This window comes from Miniopterus schreibersii (genome assembly GCF_964146895.1).
Source record: "Miniopterus schreibersii genome assembly, chromosome: 8".
Classification (NCBI taxonomy): domain Eukaryota; kingdom Metazoa; phylum Chordata; class Mammalia; order Chiroptera; family Miniopteridae; genus Miniopterus; species Miniopterus schreibersii.
In genome coordinates, this window is record NC_138109.1 from 38,116,772 (window position 1) to 38,134,306 (window position 17,535).

Here is a 17,535-nt window from a genome sequence, read left to right on the forward strand (position 1 = left end):
ATTTATTATCAGAGGATATCATTTGAGAAAACATTACATTGTCTTTCCACAAAAAGAATTGCCAGAGTTGATTTTTAAATGCAGGTATCATGGACCTGACCACCTTTGAGGAATTGGAGAGAGAAGTAATGGGGCTCGTGCTCCAGTGCCAGTGCCCAGCCTAAGGGGAAACGTTGTCCATGGGATTTGAAGGAATTGGGTAGTAAAGAGGAAAGGCAGCTTTTCAGCAAAGGCTCTTTACGTCCCAGTTCAGGAAATTATTAAATTCATTAGCCAGATACTTACAACCAACTATTACTGTCCAGCCAAAAGGGGGGGGAAATACATAATACCAGCAAATGTTTTAAAACTACAACTACACAAAAGTCAGGAAGCGCGTAATTAAAACTGTACTTTTATTGTATTGTAAAGAGTTTCATTGTGACATGGAAAATATTTAAAGGAGAAGGCTGTTTAGCTAATTTGTCTGCAAGTGAACTGCTTGGTGGGGAACTACCCTAAATTAACTGTAAGGCCACCCACCGGGCGAACCTCATAAAGGGCCATGGCTGCTCAGCTTGGTTTTGTGTAACTGTTCAATAATTACTAGATAAATGCATAACTAAAAGCTCTATTACACTAATAATTTGTACTGAGATAGACGTGTGGGACACCCTGCTGGGTTAATTTGTCAACCCCACAGCAAACTTCTAAAGAGAGCTCTTCTGCAATAGTATCATGGTAATATGTTGTCCCAAAGAGGACAGGTTAGAGCAGTAAAACCAATTGGCCTCTTAATCCCTTAAAGGGGCAAAATGCCCCGAGGGTGAGAGCCAGAGAGAATAGGGTGATTAACTATGTGGACCTACATTTAAACTCTTCTTGACAAAGGAAGCTGCTCCCTTGGAATTGTGAGCGCTCTCCCTCTCTCTCTCTCTCTCTCTCTCTCTCTCTCTCTCTCTCTCTCTCACACACACACACACACACACACACACACACACACACCCATAGACCCACGTCTGCATACATGGTGAAGGCAGTGGTCCCATCAAGGTTTCTTAGAAATCCTTGTGTTGATAAGACTTCTGGGTATCACTTGTATTGTAAATCACATAATCAGATAAATCTCTAGCAGTTCTTTTTTTTTCTGATTTAGCTTAATACAATGTTGATTCTATGTTTAGACTCATTCTTTAGTTTCTTTGTTTCAGGGTAGAAAACATCAGTATTAGACTTCTCCTTTTTATGCAGAATGTTTTCTTCTATCACACACACAAACAAAATTGCTGTATTAAATATGAAGCTCACATTTAAGCTTCAGTGCAGGGTTTTCAACCTTTCCTATCGACAGAATCATAAATCATGTTAAAGTTAAGTGAATTACTGTAGCATAGAACCGTAGCTTTAACAATGTTTATCATCCATGTAGGCAAAGGGGAGTGAGCACTGATATTCTAAATGGGAACGTACACTCCTATTAATGCGGTTGCAATATCACGAGAGTTGCCCATTTCCTGCTGCATCCTTTGTATGGTTGAAACTGGTGTATTTAACCACGTGTGTGGAATCTTTTTAAAATGTATATTTCTGCAGTAAATTTACATTTGTCATTTGCCATTTCTTCATATTCAGTGGTGGTTACTCCCTCCACCCCAGACAACTCCTTTTTCTTATATGCAGAACACAGGTGAGGAACATCAGCATTGCCGGGTTGTATTACAATACTAAGGGACCTGTGAACAGAACATTCTGAAAGGAAATGAACCATTGGACCTCTGAAAAATAATTCAGATGGGAGCAGCAGAGTGTGGTGAAAGAGCATGGGCTGTAGAGCCAGAAAAGATTCAGAGGCTGGCCAGCCACTTGGGATCTGTGGAAGCTTGTGCAAGTCACTTATCCTCTCCTGACCTTTATTTTCCCACCTGTACAAAGCTAAGGCTTTACTGGGAGAAGACAGTGAAATGACATGTGGAAAGGGCTTGGTAAGGATGTTACTAAATGTTAAGTATCAGATTCCCCTGGCCACATATTGTTATTTGTACATGGTTCTCTTGAAAGGATTCTCCCTTTTATTCCTCACTCCCCATCCCCAGCTCACTCTTTCCACTTGTTCTTATGGGTCCAGAGCAGTGTGTGTTTTTCCTCTCCCCAGGGGAGCTATCCCATCACTCTTGTTTGGCTGAGAGAACACGGGAATCTCCCCAGTGGGGCAAGTGACCCATCTCCCATGACGGGTAGCCCTTTAGCCATGGTGGACTTCGCTGTGGCATGTCTTCCTTCAGGTAGGGCTCTTGCTAAAGGGATAAGCACCTTTGTTGTTTACAAGGGTCTGTTGTTTATAAGAATCAATTTAGCAAATAATTTTTGAGCTCTTACCATCTGCTAAGCAAAGTGCTATGTACTAATGAACAAACCAGATGAGCCAGTCCTGCCCCTCCAATCTAGCGGAACAGACAGACATTAAACAAATAATTATTACTATGATGAGATTAATGATTGAGGCATGCAAGAAAGGGATAATATAGCACAGGTATTTAAAAGATTTATGGGGATTTGGATTTATTTGGGCCAGTTTGTATGGGTCCCTTCTGCTGGCCTGCAATATGAGTTTAGAAAACCTTGTCATCTAGATTATCTTGAAGACCATAATAAAAGTTGTTGAATGGTTACATACCCAGTAATGAACACACAATATGTTCATAAGGATTCTCTCAAGTAAAATATTCTTACAAGTGAAAGAAGCCCAACCAAATGGCTTAATCATTCCTCCACTTCTCCAAAAGAACATCATGGCTTGGTGCACGTAACTGAAAAGTCTAGGGGGTTATGGCATTAGGTAGGGCTGGATCCGGATACTCAGGTGATATCTTTAGAAGTCTGTATATCTCTTTATCTCTCTCAGCTCTCCTGTCCTCTGTGTGAGCTTCACTCTTAGGTTGTATTTCCTCAGATTGTGGCACTAATGATGTGATCAGCTCCAGGCGTAATTCCCACCAATTTAACAATCCCAAGGGAAAGAAAACAGTTTTTTCACAGTAGATGGAGGAGAGGTCCTACTCCTGGATGCTTATGGCTCTGATCAGCCTGGTTTGGGTCATTTGCTCACTTTTAAAACAATCCTTATGTTTAAAAGGTCATGGGGCTTATTGGTGTGGCCTTGGTTAAATGTCCATTTGAAAGCCAGGGTTAGGGTTAAGTCCATCCCAACCACACCAACTGAGGCTGAGGGAAGAAACATTAGAGATCTGTTTCCAGGGGAAAGAGCAGGGCAGGCAAAACTAATAGCTGTCCACGGCAGGAGGTAAGAGCAAAGCTGTCCTGAGTGCTGGTGACTGACTGATTTCTGCAGTTGGGACTTATAGAGCACAGGTAAAATCCAGGCCTTAGAGAAGTGACGATGAGTCCATTTATCTCATGTCGTCACATTGCATTGTATGGTCCTGGTTACTTTTCATATAGCTTGATTTATTCTAAAAACAATTCTAAGAACAACAAATAAACTGGAGTCTAGCATACAGTCTGAGACATACTAGATTCTCAACACATTCTTTTTAAATGAGTGAGCCGACTACGTACTTGGCAACTACATACACTAATTCTAATCCTCGGAAGAAAATATTTAATTTGTGCTGTTTTACCCACAAGCAAATGCAGGCTCAGAAATGCTAAGTAACTTTGCCTAGATTAACATAGGGAGTGAATAACTTCAAACCCAGAATAATTGAGCTCTAAAACCCACATAAGACATACAGTTTCCATTTTGCAGTAGAGAAGGCTAAAGAGCATAGGAGGCTGACACAGAGCTAGTTGATACCCAGCCTAGGACAAAAACCTGATTCCCTGTGTAAAGTACAGCATAGAGAATATAGTCAGTAATATTGTAATAACTATGTGGGTGCCAGGTGGGTACTAGACTTACTGGGGTGATAACTTTGTAAAGTATATAAATGTCTAACCACTATGTTGTACATGTGAAACTAATATTATATGTCAACTGTAATTGAAAATATTGATGAATTAAATTAATTAAAAAAAAAAACAAAAAAAACTTAATGCCCTGACTTCAAACTCTGGACTAATTTTTCTCATACTTCCTCTTCTTGTGTAAGATCTACCAACAGTGGGAATAAATCCTTAAATCCTATGGAGTGAATTCAGGAAGCTATTTTGAATTCAGGAGGATACCTTGAAAGTAACCTAAGCGTTAGCAATCATGTGGCTCAGAAAGGGGGCGTGCAGGGCAGTGTGAGCCTGATGATTGGGTGGGGGGAGTGCTGCAAGTCAGTGTGGCTTTGTGTTTGTCCTAGGGTTTTGTTTGTTTGCTTGTTTTTGCCTTTTCGTTTTTTAATGTCAGCAGAGATCTGCAAAGAGCACAGGTCCCAGCACTTGGCAGTCCTCCAGGAGGCTGCAGTATGTCACAGATTTTACTTATGAAATTCTCTTGCAGGATGCAGTTCGTGATTCCAGTGCTCTTCCTACAGGTCATTACAGGATTCCCTGCCTAGTTCTGCTAACCCCTGTGATCATCCAGTCTATGGGGGTTGGGTTTCTTTAATGTTTTTATTTGGTTTTTTATTCATCTCTTTTCTCAGTATATCTTGCATATTATATAAAAGCTCATGTTCCCTTCATGGAACTGGAGGCTTCTCAACTTTGCCTATTACACCGTCACTTTTTGTGTCTCCAAGAATCACAGCTGCTATGTGGTATTTGAACACATTTCACATCAGCCACCGTAGCGGCTTAGGCAATTAGTGCGCGAATGTGTTCGATTCGGAGACAAGGTCCTGTCAGGATCCAGGGGCTGGGGCTCTGTCTCACGGAGCTTGAACAGCACACTCAGGAGTTTTAAAACCCTAAATATTACAGCCTTCCCAAAGAAAAGGTGTTTTAAAGACTGAGTCTCATATATATCCTAGAACTTAATACCCTAGAAACATTTTAAAAAATAATTTCTTTTAAAAGACACATGCTCCCTCATTTCAGAATTTTTAGATTTTAGTGTTATTACTGTGTATCAGTTATAGTGAATTATTTGTAGTGTCATCCCAGAGACTGATACCATATGCCACTGGAATGTAAAGCTAGGTGAGCTTCAGCAATTGTTCAGTTCAGACTCCTCATTTTGCAGATGAGAGAATTGGAGGAGAGAAAAGTTGGTCACATTTATAAGCCAGGTAGTGGCAGAAAAAAACAAAACCCAAGTCTTTTTGTCTAAGTAGGAAATTTTCCTAAAAAGTACCCAGGTCTTCAAAAAACTTTTTTTTTTTTTTTAGCATTCAACAGGTACCTCTTACTCTTACTTACCATTCCTTTCCCCCTGTATGTTCTACAATCAGAACAAGTCTTAGCATGTAAGAGCTAATTCCAATTTCTTCATTTTCTATCCCCCATCACTACCTATAATGGTATTGCCAATAAAAGAAGCTATTTATTGATCACTTAATCAATACGCCTTATAAACATCGCCTCATTTAATCATCTTAACAAAACTATAAGGCACTATTAGCTCCATTATACAGATAGTAAAACGGAGTCATAGAGACATTAAGAAACTTGAAACATAGCTGGTAAGTGATAGAGCTAGAATTTAACCATCCTATCTGACTCCAAAGCCCATGGTCCTCGTATTATGCCACCCTACTTTTCTGACTCATATGTTTAACTTGAAATGATGCACATGCACACACACACACACATGAGAAACCAGCACAGGCCAAGGCATGTTAAATAATGGTGAAGAGGGACAGTCAAAGAGCTACAGTGATGGGGAGGGGAAGGGAAATGGGTGAAAGTGGTCAAAAGATACAAACTCCCAATAAAGAAAAAAGAAGAGCTACAGTGGGTAGTCAGTAGAGATATAGAAAGCAAGCAGATTTTCTTGGGAAGCTTGAAAAAGGTGAGGCTTCAGCAGAAAGGCCAGCTAGGGCAAGGACACCGTTTGGTAAGCAAGAGGGGGAAGGAGCAGTGATTGTCAGGTGCTCAGCTCATAGGCAGCACGTGACATGTGTTTAGAAAGTGAGCAGGAATTATGTGGGTCTTCACCAGGGACCAGCAAACTGGCCCACAAGTCAAATCCAGCTCTCTGCCTGTTTTTGAGAATAAATTTTATTGGAACACGGCCACATTCACTTGTTTATATAATATCAATGGCTGCTTCTGCACTATAGTAGCAAGTTGAGTAATTGCAACAGACACCATGCGGCCTGCAAAACCTAAGCTATTTACTCTCTGGCCTTTACAGAAAATGTTTGCCAACCCTTGGTCTAGACTATACACCAGAGTATTTGAGCAAGAAAGGCCTTTAAATAGCTCAAATTGATCTCAATAAAAATTTTAAAAGACCTTGGCCTATCTCTCTTTTTACCCCCCTCTCTGTTTTCTCAAAAGACGTTGGAATTTGATCTCCACCCTGAAGATCCCCTTAATGCAAATAGAATAGAATATATCAGCCATCTTGGAAATCTACTGTAGCATAAGGTTACTTTGTCTGGTAGCAATAATATAAAAATACTAGTGTTTTCCAAGTCATCATGCAATGTCACATATTTCTCTCATTTGACATATGCAGATCCTTTCACATGCATCTCGATGATGTTAACCATATGTACTATATGTTTAGAAAACCTTCACTTGCCTTGAGTCTAATGTTTGTTATTTAGAAAAGGTTCCACCTCCTAAAGTTTTTGAAGCCCATTGCCAATTCCTCTTTCCTTTCTCTCTATTAAAATAAATCCCATAACTTCAAACTTCTAGGCTTTCATAAGTGGCAGGTCTGACTCATGCATGATTTATAAATGATAGCTATGGACCATTAAGATAGATTTCTCAGCTTTAGGCAGGCTATAATGGTGTTATATATTGTGGTTTTGAATTTCTGAAGAAGCAAAGTACATAGTAGTTGACAACCCAAACAATTGAAGTTCCATTTGCTCTTAGGGAAGGCTTTTTTGTTTAAGTGCATTTTTTTGCTCTTCCACTTTCTCCTCCTTTTAGAGCTCTGCCCTATTACAATCTTTACTTCTAAATATAAGTAGTCAGGAGTTTTCAATGCCACCTTTTGCTCTATGGCAATGGTTATTTTTGTCTAAAGAACATCTTCCTGCTAAAGACAAATGAGTCCCCTTTTCCTGTAACAGTGCTAACAGAGAAGCAGTGTGGCCTCTCACCTGTTGCCTCTGGTTCAGTGTTGAGTAATGGTAAGACTATGACGTTTTGCAATTGCCAGGACATAGGATTGATCATTCCGTTCTGGGAGGGATGAAGGCCTTGTGTAGCACTGTCGTAAGAGCACAGACTCACACCATCTGAAGGGGGATAGGTTTTATTGTTTGTGCCACTCTCTGGACAGCTTTTCTTCGGGGCCACCCATAGCAGAGACTAAGCTGGTCCTGGGAAGCAAATGCTAACACGAGGAGAATCCAAATCTGTCCAGTCTGAGAATCTGCAACAGTTCACAGACAAGGAATAAAACAATTAAGACAGTGTCAGGGTTGAATAGAACATATTTCAACCCATGAAATTTTGGTTTGAGGGTCATTACAATTCTTGGAAGTTGAGTTTGGGCAAAACTGCTGAAAATGGTAAGGAGGGGTTGTTTCTATCTCTTTTTCTTTCCTAAAATGTAGAATGAAATAGTACAAGGTTCCTAACCCATCTGACCGCGCCTCCCTGATATCATCTTATTTGAGCTAGAATGTGTCCAAAGGCTCATATAACCTTCATACAGTGGACTCTCAGACTAAGAATCATATAAGCCTCTATATATACACAATAATATAGTAATGCCCTTGACCTTCTCCTTCCTGGGTCTTAACCAGTTGTACTTTAAAGGAGGAAGCATTTTTAAGTTAAATATATATTAAATTGTATTAAATTTTAAAATTATCTCTTGCAAACTAAAACCAAGAGAGAATTTTAAAATAATTGGGGGCAGGGGTATGCAAACAAGTAAGCTAACCTGCCTGATCTGCTTTCTTTTCTGTACTAAGTATCCAGTAATATGACCATTTTGTAATAAATAACGGAGTCCTACACCCTTTGGGAAATTCTGGTTCGCTGTCCTTTAATTGTGGCAACTTTGTTCAGAACATGTAGGCAGTGCCATTCCAAGCCAAGAAACCTGATCTAATTTTCTTCCTTCCCATCTTATTTGTATTCTTTGTGAAAAGCCCAAGCCCAAGCAGTTGTTTTAAACAAGTCTGGCCTGCGGTTAAAGTTTAAACCAGTAGTGAGCTCCATCCAGAGTGGCATGTTTCTGACACTCTGCTGCTCCTGGCCTAGGGTACTAAGAGTATTAGACCCCAGAAGCAGCCAATTTTGTAGTGCCTTTTAATACACAAAATTGTATTAACATCAACATGGATACAGATGGATGCACTGCAATAAACTGTAACCACTTGAGAAAAGCTTTATTGACTCTCAAGTAAATAATGCAAATTTAAAGGCTCTAAATATGCATTTACATAATGTGCTATAATTTTTTATTGTGTCAACTACTCACACGCACACATCCATAAGAGATGTTTTTTTCCATCAAAAATTTGGACTCAGACCATTCTTCGGGCATTGCATTAGCAGCACGCCAGACTTATAATGCTAGTTTCTTTTTTATAGGGCCTGATGTGACAATCTCAAAGTACATTTAATGAATTTTATAGATTGAATGATTCATTCATTCATTCATTTAACCCCATCGACATTGTCTAGAATAATTTTAGACTATTTAGACAAAAACTTAGGGACACTAAAAACATCTAATCCAAGATAAAAGAGAGAAAACAAGACATCGGAAAGAAAAAACAAATTGACATTATGTCAAAATCTTAAGTCTGAGCTTTAGAGTAACAGGAAACTTATGGCTCTCATTGTTCAATAAAAGAGTGGCAGGTTATCCAGAAAAATAGCATATATTTCATCCTATTTAACAGAACTTTGCGATGTCTGTAACACAACTATTTTCTGTTTGAGGAAATTAAAGCTTGGGGTCTTGAATGATTTATGTACAGTTCTGCAGTGAACTAATGACTGAACCAGAAAGTCTGAGGCATGAGAAAGTAGGGGTTGTGAAGAATGACCCTTTGAAATGCAGACTCGGCAATTGTCTAATTTGAATCTATAGGCTAAATGATTTCCTGGTATTAATTAAGAATTAATTGATCCTTATAAATCAGTCATTGTAGAATTAACTCCGTATAGAACCATGTATTCTCAGGTTTGTGTTAAAATAAACTCTATGCCACAGGAAAGGGTGAATAAATTGTTTTAAGTAAAATATAACCAAGATACTAAGGTCTAAATTTAAATGATTAATTGTTTTCTTTTACATATTTAACAACAAAAAGGGGGTGAGGAGGTCTATTAACAAGTAAGGGAAGGATTACAAGATCCTGTTGAATTCTTTCCTCTATCAAATTTCTTTCACTTCGATCTGCTCAGTCTTTGCCCTCGTGAATTCTTTCCATTGGGCATCATTCTCTGTTGGCCACCACGATTTCATAAGCTAACAGTCATCCATCACTTTTTATTGAGCACCTGAAACATTGCCACTTTATCATTAAAGTCTGCTTCCCAGGGACTCTGGACAGTGGAGTTGCCACCATTGTCATTGACATGCTGCAAAAGTCAAGTGTATCATTTTGCTATGACCAGTATGTTCCCAGCCATACTGGGAAAATGCCACATTCCATCCCTAACTAAAACTATTCAGTCAAATGCACACTGGGTCAAAGTTTCTTGCTACCAGCAAGGAAGAACATACCATATTAGACGGAAAAAAATTCCTTTGGTTCTTTAAAGCCAATAGCACAATTTGCAGAATGAAAGATGACCAGAACCAATTAACTTTCTAGCTTGTGGGATTTAATTCAGAGACCATATGGGTCTCAAGATTTATCCTTCATTGTGTGAAGTCGTAAGTTTGATCAGTTTGTCTATAAACTCCCAAAGTTTTAAGTCCATATTTATTTGCATGGCATTTTATTCATTTCTGTACTACTCGTGTATTCAGTCATTCATTGTACCTTCAACAAATACGTATTGAGTGCCAGACATGTTCTGGGGATATGACAGTGAACCACTAAGTGGATGGAAAAAACTACCTACTAAAATGAGGAAGACTGGGAAAAAGAGCAAATATGAGGGGTGGAAGGTGACGAGAATTCTGGTTGGAATAGGTTATGTTCAAGATACCTTCAATGGTATGATTGAAGACAAAACTTTGTTTTGGCTCAGTGTTGTATCTCAAACCCAAAGTAGGAGCCTGTGAATATTTATTGGATAGATTAAAGGTTGCATGAATGAAAGGGTCCAATCAGGTCATCTGGAAGACATGGGCTGGACTGTTGCTTCTACTCCAAACCCCCTTTCCTCACTTTAAAACTACTCATGTCATTCTGAACCTCAAAGCCCTAGCCATTATTATTTAGAAAATGCCCCAATCCTAAAGCTATTCCAGTTAGGAGCAAAGAACCCACCCCCAGGGGTCCATAGGTATGCATCCTTTCTTACAGTCCTCTGCCAATCCAGTGGGAGAGTTGTACAAAGCATTGCCTGTCTGGCTTAGGATTCACTTCAGTTTTATGTGTCACTCTCAGTATTAGGAAAATTTTATTCTCCAAAATCTGGGGTATTCCTTTGTTTTTGCTTTGCAAGGACTCTTTGAATTTAAAGAAAAGTGAGAAAAGAGAAATACTCTTACCTGTTTTAATTTGGGAGCTGTTTCTCTGCCCTCATTGAGAGAGAGCCACTATCCTGGCATCACTTGCTTTGAATATCTTCCGCCCCTCCCCATGGGCTGCCCTTATCCTGCAGCAGGTTTTATCAATTACCCTTCCAACTCAAGGGCAGAAGCTCTCTCAGAAAAATTATTCAGCACCTCACATACGTTTTTTAATCTGATTTAAGCTTCTCTTTGTAGCAGTGAAATTTAGCAGGGTTCAAATAAAAGGGAGTTTTTTATCAGTTCTTATGAGCAGAGGGCCAGCAGTTTTCGCAGGGGTCACTGACTACTCAGCCTGTGGGTTCCACTGCTCTAACATTATACATTTCTGAGTTTGGCTTTAAATGGAAAAAAAAAAAAAAAAAAAGTGACATAAACCTTCCATGGAAAGTGAGGCACCCAAATTGCACAGGTTCATTAAGTGATCATTTACTACATACTTCAAAAAAATTTCATCCTGAATGAGTCCCTAGAAATATCCTTGAAAGGGGTATAAGAGCTTTAACAATGAATTATTGTCTATGGATAGCTCAGCATGTAAGGGGATCCATATGTGCAAACTGGAATTTGTCATATGTAATGTCAGTTAAATCAGGTCTAATCTACCAAATACATTTTTTATTGCTTGCTTCATTAAAAGAGCTCTTAAGGTAATGAATAATCTTCAGCTTCACCAAGGATTATTAATGCCTTTATAACTCATGTCCACCAAAAATAGAAAGACAGCTTGAAACTCTACCCTAATCTAATCTCCATGTTTGTCTTAGAGCCTTAAGGAAGAAAATCTATCAGACCTATCCAGTGGTAAGCTCAGTCCCATGAGCAATACTATGAACTGGGTCAGGAGAAGAAATTAAAAAAAAAAAAGAAGTTGAATCGGGTTTAAAAGCTGTGGCAAAGCACGTCTCACTCATCCTAACTCTGACGTTTTCTTTTCCTACAGCAAGTCCACATGCAACACCATCGACTCTTCATTTTCCGACATCACCCATTATCCAGCAGCCTGGGCCTTACTTCTCACATCCGGCCATCCGCTACCACCCTCAGGAGACGCTGAAAGAGTTTGTCCAACTTGTCTGCCCTGATGCTGGTCAGCAGGCTGGACAGGTGGGGTTCCTCAATGTAAGGAAACCTCTTTTTTTTCCAATATCTTTAGAAATATTAACTGAATGTAAAAATAACAAGGGGAGACCTTATGACCATGTGACATTGTGCTCTAATGTTGTGCTGACTGACTGCAGGCAAATGTCATATTTATTCTAGATTGTGGGAAAGTTAACTTACCCTAAGAGTGATTGGCCAGGGTTTAAAAACAGTGTTTGTGTTAAGTTTGCAACTGTCAAGTTTATGGATATAAATCATCTTGAGGGTGAACTCTGTAACCTTCTAAGGTCCGTGGGCTGATAATTCCACCTCATGCATGCTAACGCTAGGGCTCACACAGTTAACAAAATAGAAAGACCAAATAATTTTAAATAATGATTTGGGGTGGTAGGGAGAGGTAGGGGAATGAGGAGGCACAGATGTTTCAGATCAACTAAGTTGATATTTTTTAAAAATACAGTCTTCTAACACTTTAGATCAAGTTGACCAGTACTTGAACTCAAGATGCTAGAAGTACAGTTTATTATGGTTTGTTATTTCTGCAAGTAGTTATCTTTCCCACTTATCTTTGTATAAAGCTAAACAGGATTCAGTAGTTTCAAATGAATGTTTTCATTTTTTTCCTCAAACAAACCAAACAATCACAGTTTGAAATAATATTTCCAAATGTAAAAGTAATTTTTTAAAATCACAGATTTTATTTCAGCTATGGAACTAAATGTTTACAATGGATAGCTATATCCCAAGGCCAATAATAATAATAATAATGAATAGTAAATAATGACCAGCATAAAGCCGAATGTGATTTTCCTTTTCTCAGGTAATTGCACATGAAGCCGCAGATTAGCCATAATTGTTACTGCCTAATTTAAAATACTATATCACACCGCCCTACCACTGATTCTCTCCCCTGCAGAAACACCTGATTCTGCATATCCGAGACAGAACAGGCAGCTCTGACTAATGCCTGGTGATGTGTTAGCAGATACATTTCTGTCTAGACAACAAATCAATGTGGTGCCTTTCTTCTTTTTGCTTGTGTACTCATTTGCTCTGCTTATTCTAAAGAGTAGCTTATGGACTTCCAGCCCTCTCAGAAGTAACACGCAGGCAAGTTTGTTGGCAGGAAACCATAGCATACTGATTGTTAGACGAGAGAGTCTTTGAGGAGCGATGCTAAATATCTAAGTGAATGTCGATGAGGGAGTGAGACTGCCTCTGCAGAATCATTAAGCTTAAACTTAAAAGCCGGGAAAACAGCATCTCCTTCAACTGAATTTTGATTCGGAACTGTAGCCTACATATGAGCTGCTAGTGTTGGTTGAAGAGTATCACTGAAGTCTGGAGTCAGAAGGGCCACCTGGGGAACCATGAAAAAGCTGGAGTGATCGCCAGCCTCAAGCATCTGACCTTTACATTTCTAACTCTTTAGAATAGTCTTGACATCATCCTATATAACTGTCAAATGTCCAGTTTTGCATTTTGAACAAAATTTTATAGGGTGAAAGGCAGGTCTCTTCATGAGGCCATTTTGAAAAACTTGAAAATAAAATGGATTTGATTGCTTTCTTCAGAGGGAAACTTTCTTTTGTTAAGGAGCTGTTATTTAGTTGTTCTAACATCAGGCAGCTAAATAAATATGACTTCATGGCATATGCTTCTATCCTTTAAATCAAAATTAGAAGTGATATTTTCTTCGTAGCAGAATTTTGACAGCTGAATTCTAAAGTTTCTGTGTCTGATGTCATACAATATGTGTAAGAAATATTTTATGTTCAGTTAGCATATTTATTAAATGTTATATAATATCAGCTTTGAGGAGTGAAAATAAAATATTTTTTATCTCAAATGCACATTTAGGAAGCTCTACTATATCTATATAAATAGACATGATGGAATAATTCTGCAATCTATAAGCACTTATATATTAAATATTTAATAATCATGAAAATGATGACAAAGGTAGCAGTTCATACAGAACTGAAACATTCCAAGCAAAAATTGGCAGGTCATTTTACAGAACTAGATGCAAAGAAGGTCAACATAATTCAAAAGATAAGTTTAGGTGCATTGAGCATGTGTACCTAAGACTATACTTTTGTGGAATGCCTTAAGAACAACCCAACAGCCCGGCCGGGAGTGGCTCAGAGGTTGAGCGTCGACCTAGGATCCAGGCGATCAGGGTTCGATTCCCGGTCAGGGCACATGCCCGGGTTGTGGGCTCGATCAATGACTCTCTCATCATTGATGTTTCTCTCTCTCTCCCACTCTCCTTTCCTCTCTCTGAAATCAATAAAGATACATTTAAAAAAAAAAAAAAAAAAAGGAACAACAGCCCAACAAATCTTCATCCATACACTCTTATGGAAGAATTCAAGTAGCTAGAATACTTAGTAATTTATATAAAAGGTGCCTAAGAAATCTTTTGTTTTGAGAAGCAGCTAACGGTTCATGTCCGTTTCTTCTTTTTCTTGTGTGTGTGTTGTTTTGTTCTCACCCTTGCAGCCCAATGGGAGTAGCCAAGGCAAAGTGCACAACCCATTCCTTCCCACCCCAATGTTGCCACCGCCACCGCCACCACCGATGGCCAGGCCTGTGCCTCTGCCGGTGCCAGACACAAAGCCTCCGACCACATCAACAGAAGGAGGTGCAGCCTCCCCCACCTCACCAAGTAAGTATGGCTGAGACAAGGCGCCGGTCACTGATGAAGCTCTGCGCACTTGAATCTGCGCATAAACTTAGTCTCTCACTGCATAGGCTCTAGTGATAGGCACAGATCCCCAACAGTGGCCGTAGCATGAATTTGCAGAGCCAAGATGAGATCAGTGTGAACCCCACTCTAGGGTACTACCAACTACACCAGATGTAGAAATGACTAGGTGTTTGGGTGGATAAAATGGTGTAACTACATTCCCAGGACTGAAATCAAGTTATGAACTATTAAGTTTTGCATATTATTTGAGTGGCTGTGAATGCTGCCCTCAAGATCGCCAAACAGAATCTACTTGTGTGAGTTTTTATTAGCAGAAAAGTTCCTCATACTTTTGTAGAGCCCTGCCTTCCTGTAACTTACAGTCCAGGAGTAATGGACATGGTGAAGGTCATACACCTCATACATCAAATAGAAAAAAGTTTCGATTAAAGTAGCAATGCAAAGATGTGTACATTGAACATTCACCAAGAGTAAGAGCCTGGCAGAAGAGATCTTATGAGCTAGTAGTCATAGCAGTTGGTTGGCTAGGCTTGGCAGGGGGAGGAGATAAAAGGTAGAATTGGATGGAAAGAGAAAAGAACACTTCGCTCTTCTCTGCATAGCCTGGGAATATGTGATCAGACAATATAACATTTTAAGCCCTTTTTGGATGATAGGAATCATTATTCGATGAATTAGAGGGAGAACAGTTCTGCTATTTTAGAGATGACAAGGGGATAGAACACACAGAGTTGGCTTTTATTAGCACCTGGAACAATGACAAAAATGGAGGCAGAATTCCCAGGTAATGGGTGGACTACCTAACCTTGACAAAGGGTGTGATGAGCACCTTCCCTAGAGCTTTACAGAGGGATCAGAGAATGCAGGAAAGAATAGGAATTGACAATGACCCTAAGGAGAGGAGGTCTTCAAAGAAGGAGAGACCAGATACAAGTAATCTACTGAGGAAAATATTAGAGTAGACTAGGAAAGAAGTGTTAAGATCAAGAACTTGAGTAGCAATTATAGAAGCTGAATGGAGGGAGCTCGAGTGGGGATGTTTTGTAGACGTGAGCTTTGGGAGTGGACAACCATATAGGTGAATATAGTAGAGGGTAATTCCAGGCGTCTCAGCTTCCTTACCTTTCAGTGTTAAGGACATAATGCTATTCGGTGCAGGTGGGAAAGACCAAAGTGGAAAAATGAGCCTTGGTTGACACTGTTCATTAGATTTAATTCTGGGGACACTGAACCCAAAATGTCTAGAGTCCCCCATGGACATGTGTCTGAGGGTAAGCTCTGGGTTATCTAGTATTATTCAATTTGATAATACATGCAGAAGTGAATGACATTGTGCATGGATTCTGGTTGTACAGCAAAAACATTGAGGGTCCAGGGACCATTTGGGGAACACTTGCTTCTCTTGGTAAGAGGTAGTTCAACACTTTTCAGCAAAAAGAAAACCCTGAATGTCCAGTGACCCAGGAAGCAAACTAGGCTTGGTCTACAGATCCTGGAAACTCAGATTAGAAAAGAAGCTTCTGAGAAGAAGAGGCTCATAGGGCCTGCTTATTGTGTATTAATGTAACATTTTCAAGCAAATTAGAGAAATAACCATCCCCAAACTCTATTAAAATCTAGTCACCAGGGATATTGGCTTACAGATTGGCAGCCACATGCTTACTGTCCCCTATACATGCCTCTGTGTCCCACTTTTCTGTTCTACTTCTCCCTATCTGTATAGGACAATGGCAGTCCTTTAAAACCCTGTAATAATAGTCTACCTGCTCTATGGTAGGATAGCAGAAACATATCCTTATTTCCGCTACTAAGTCAATGTTTCCTGTATGGTGTGTTTTCTAGTAATGGGGATGGGGCTTTTCTGAGTCCCTGCAGAAGAGTGGAAATACCATATGTGGCTTTTGAAGTCCAAAGGATAGGAGCTCGAATCTCCACCTTTCAAATTATCAGTTTCTCCTCGAGTCACAGTTTTCTCATCTGTAAAATGTGGATAATAATACCTACCTGGCAGGCTTGTGTGAAATTAGCCATGATAAGCATCACTTCCAAGTAAATTGGAGCATTTTATTATCTGCCAAAAGTTTTACCTAGTCGAAGGCTCCAGGTTTGGGTAATGAAGACATATGTCTTTAGAATATGTAGAAGCTACTCAACACCTAAATCAGGATTATGCCTTTTCGGTCCATAGTTCTGGACTCCACTCCTTGGATTGAATCAAATGCCTTGTATAAGAAGATACTTATCATCCTCTTGTGCCCAGCCTCACATGTTCTCTTAAAATTATGTGAAGAAGTGTGGAGGGGATTTTGGCATATCTAATTCATATACTTACATGTTTATAGGAACAGTATTTAAAAGTTGTTGGGAATAGGAGAATAGAGAGAGGCCCAATGTTTTATATAGGTCATTTGATAATCACTTTTTGAATCATAAGATTCTAGAAATGTAGACAAAACAAAATGTTCTACTGACAGCATAGAAAGGTTTTTATCATCATAAATTTAGCCCCTCATTTCTGGGCTTTCCTGGAGTTGGCTGAATTCACAGTAAAGTGTTGTTTCACAGCAACATATCTCCTTACTGTCTTCTCCTTTATCAAAAGGACAGTGATAGTCTGGGATGCCTGTCATTTATAGCATAGGAGAAGCCTCTCCAGATAAAAATATCCAAGCCCACTGGTCCACATTGAGAAGAGATTTAAGGACCCCCACAAAACATCCTCTTTCACACCCTGACTTCTGAACCAACTAATAAATAAAATACAAGAAAAAACAAGATGGAAGACCAGACCGTAACCTCTCCTATTAGAGAATTTAGTTTATAACTCTGGGCAAATGTGCTTCCAAATTTCATAGACAAATCTGCCCAGACACTGGCAGTGCTGGCCCACCGGAGGCCTGTCTATGCAGGTCTGCCCTCTGTGTAGCGATGATGGCATCCAGGTCCAGGTGGCTGTGTGCATCCTGCCAGCACAGAGGGAAGGAAGGGGGTGGGACGAGTCCAGTTTCTACTTCCAATC

General features: G+C 39.5%; 1 protein-coding gene across 6 annotated transcripts in view; it reads left to right on the plus strand.

Moving 5' to 3' along the window:
- Positions 1-17,535, plus strand: part of NFIA (nuclear factor I A) — a gene marked incomplete at its 3' end in the record, with an annotated part of 352,385 nt that overhangs the window by 284,706 nt on the left and 50,144 nt on the right. For all 6 annotated transcript variants that reach the window (XM_081144016.1, XM_081144015.1, XM_081144019.1 and 3 more), the window contains 2 exons: positions 11,643-11,821; positions 14,309-14,474. In XM_081144016.1, the coding sequence (XP_081000142.1) occupies positions 11,643-11,821; positions 14,309-14,474 (345 nt within the window). The remainder of the gene's footprint in view (positions 1-11,642; positions 11,822-14,308; positions 14,475-17,535) is intronic.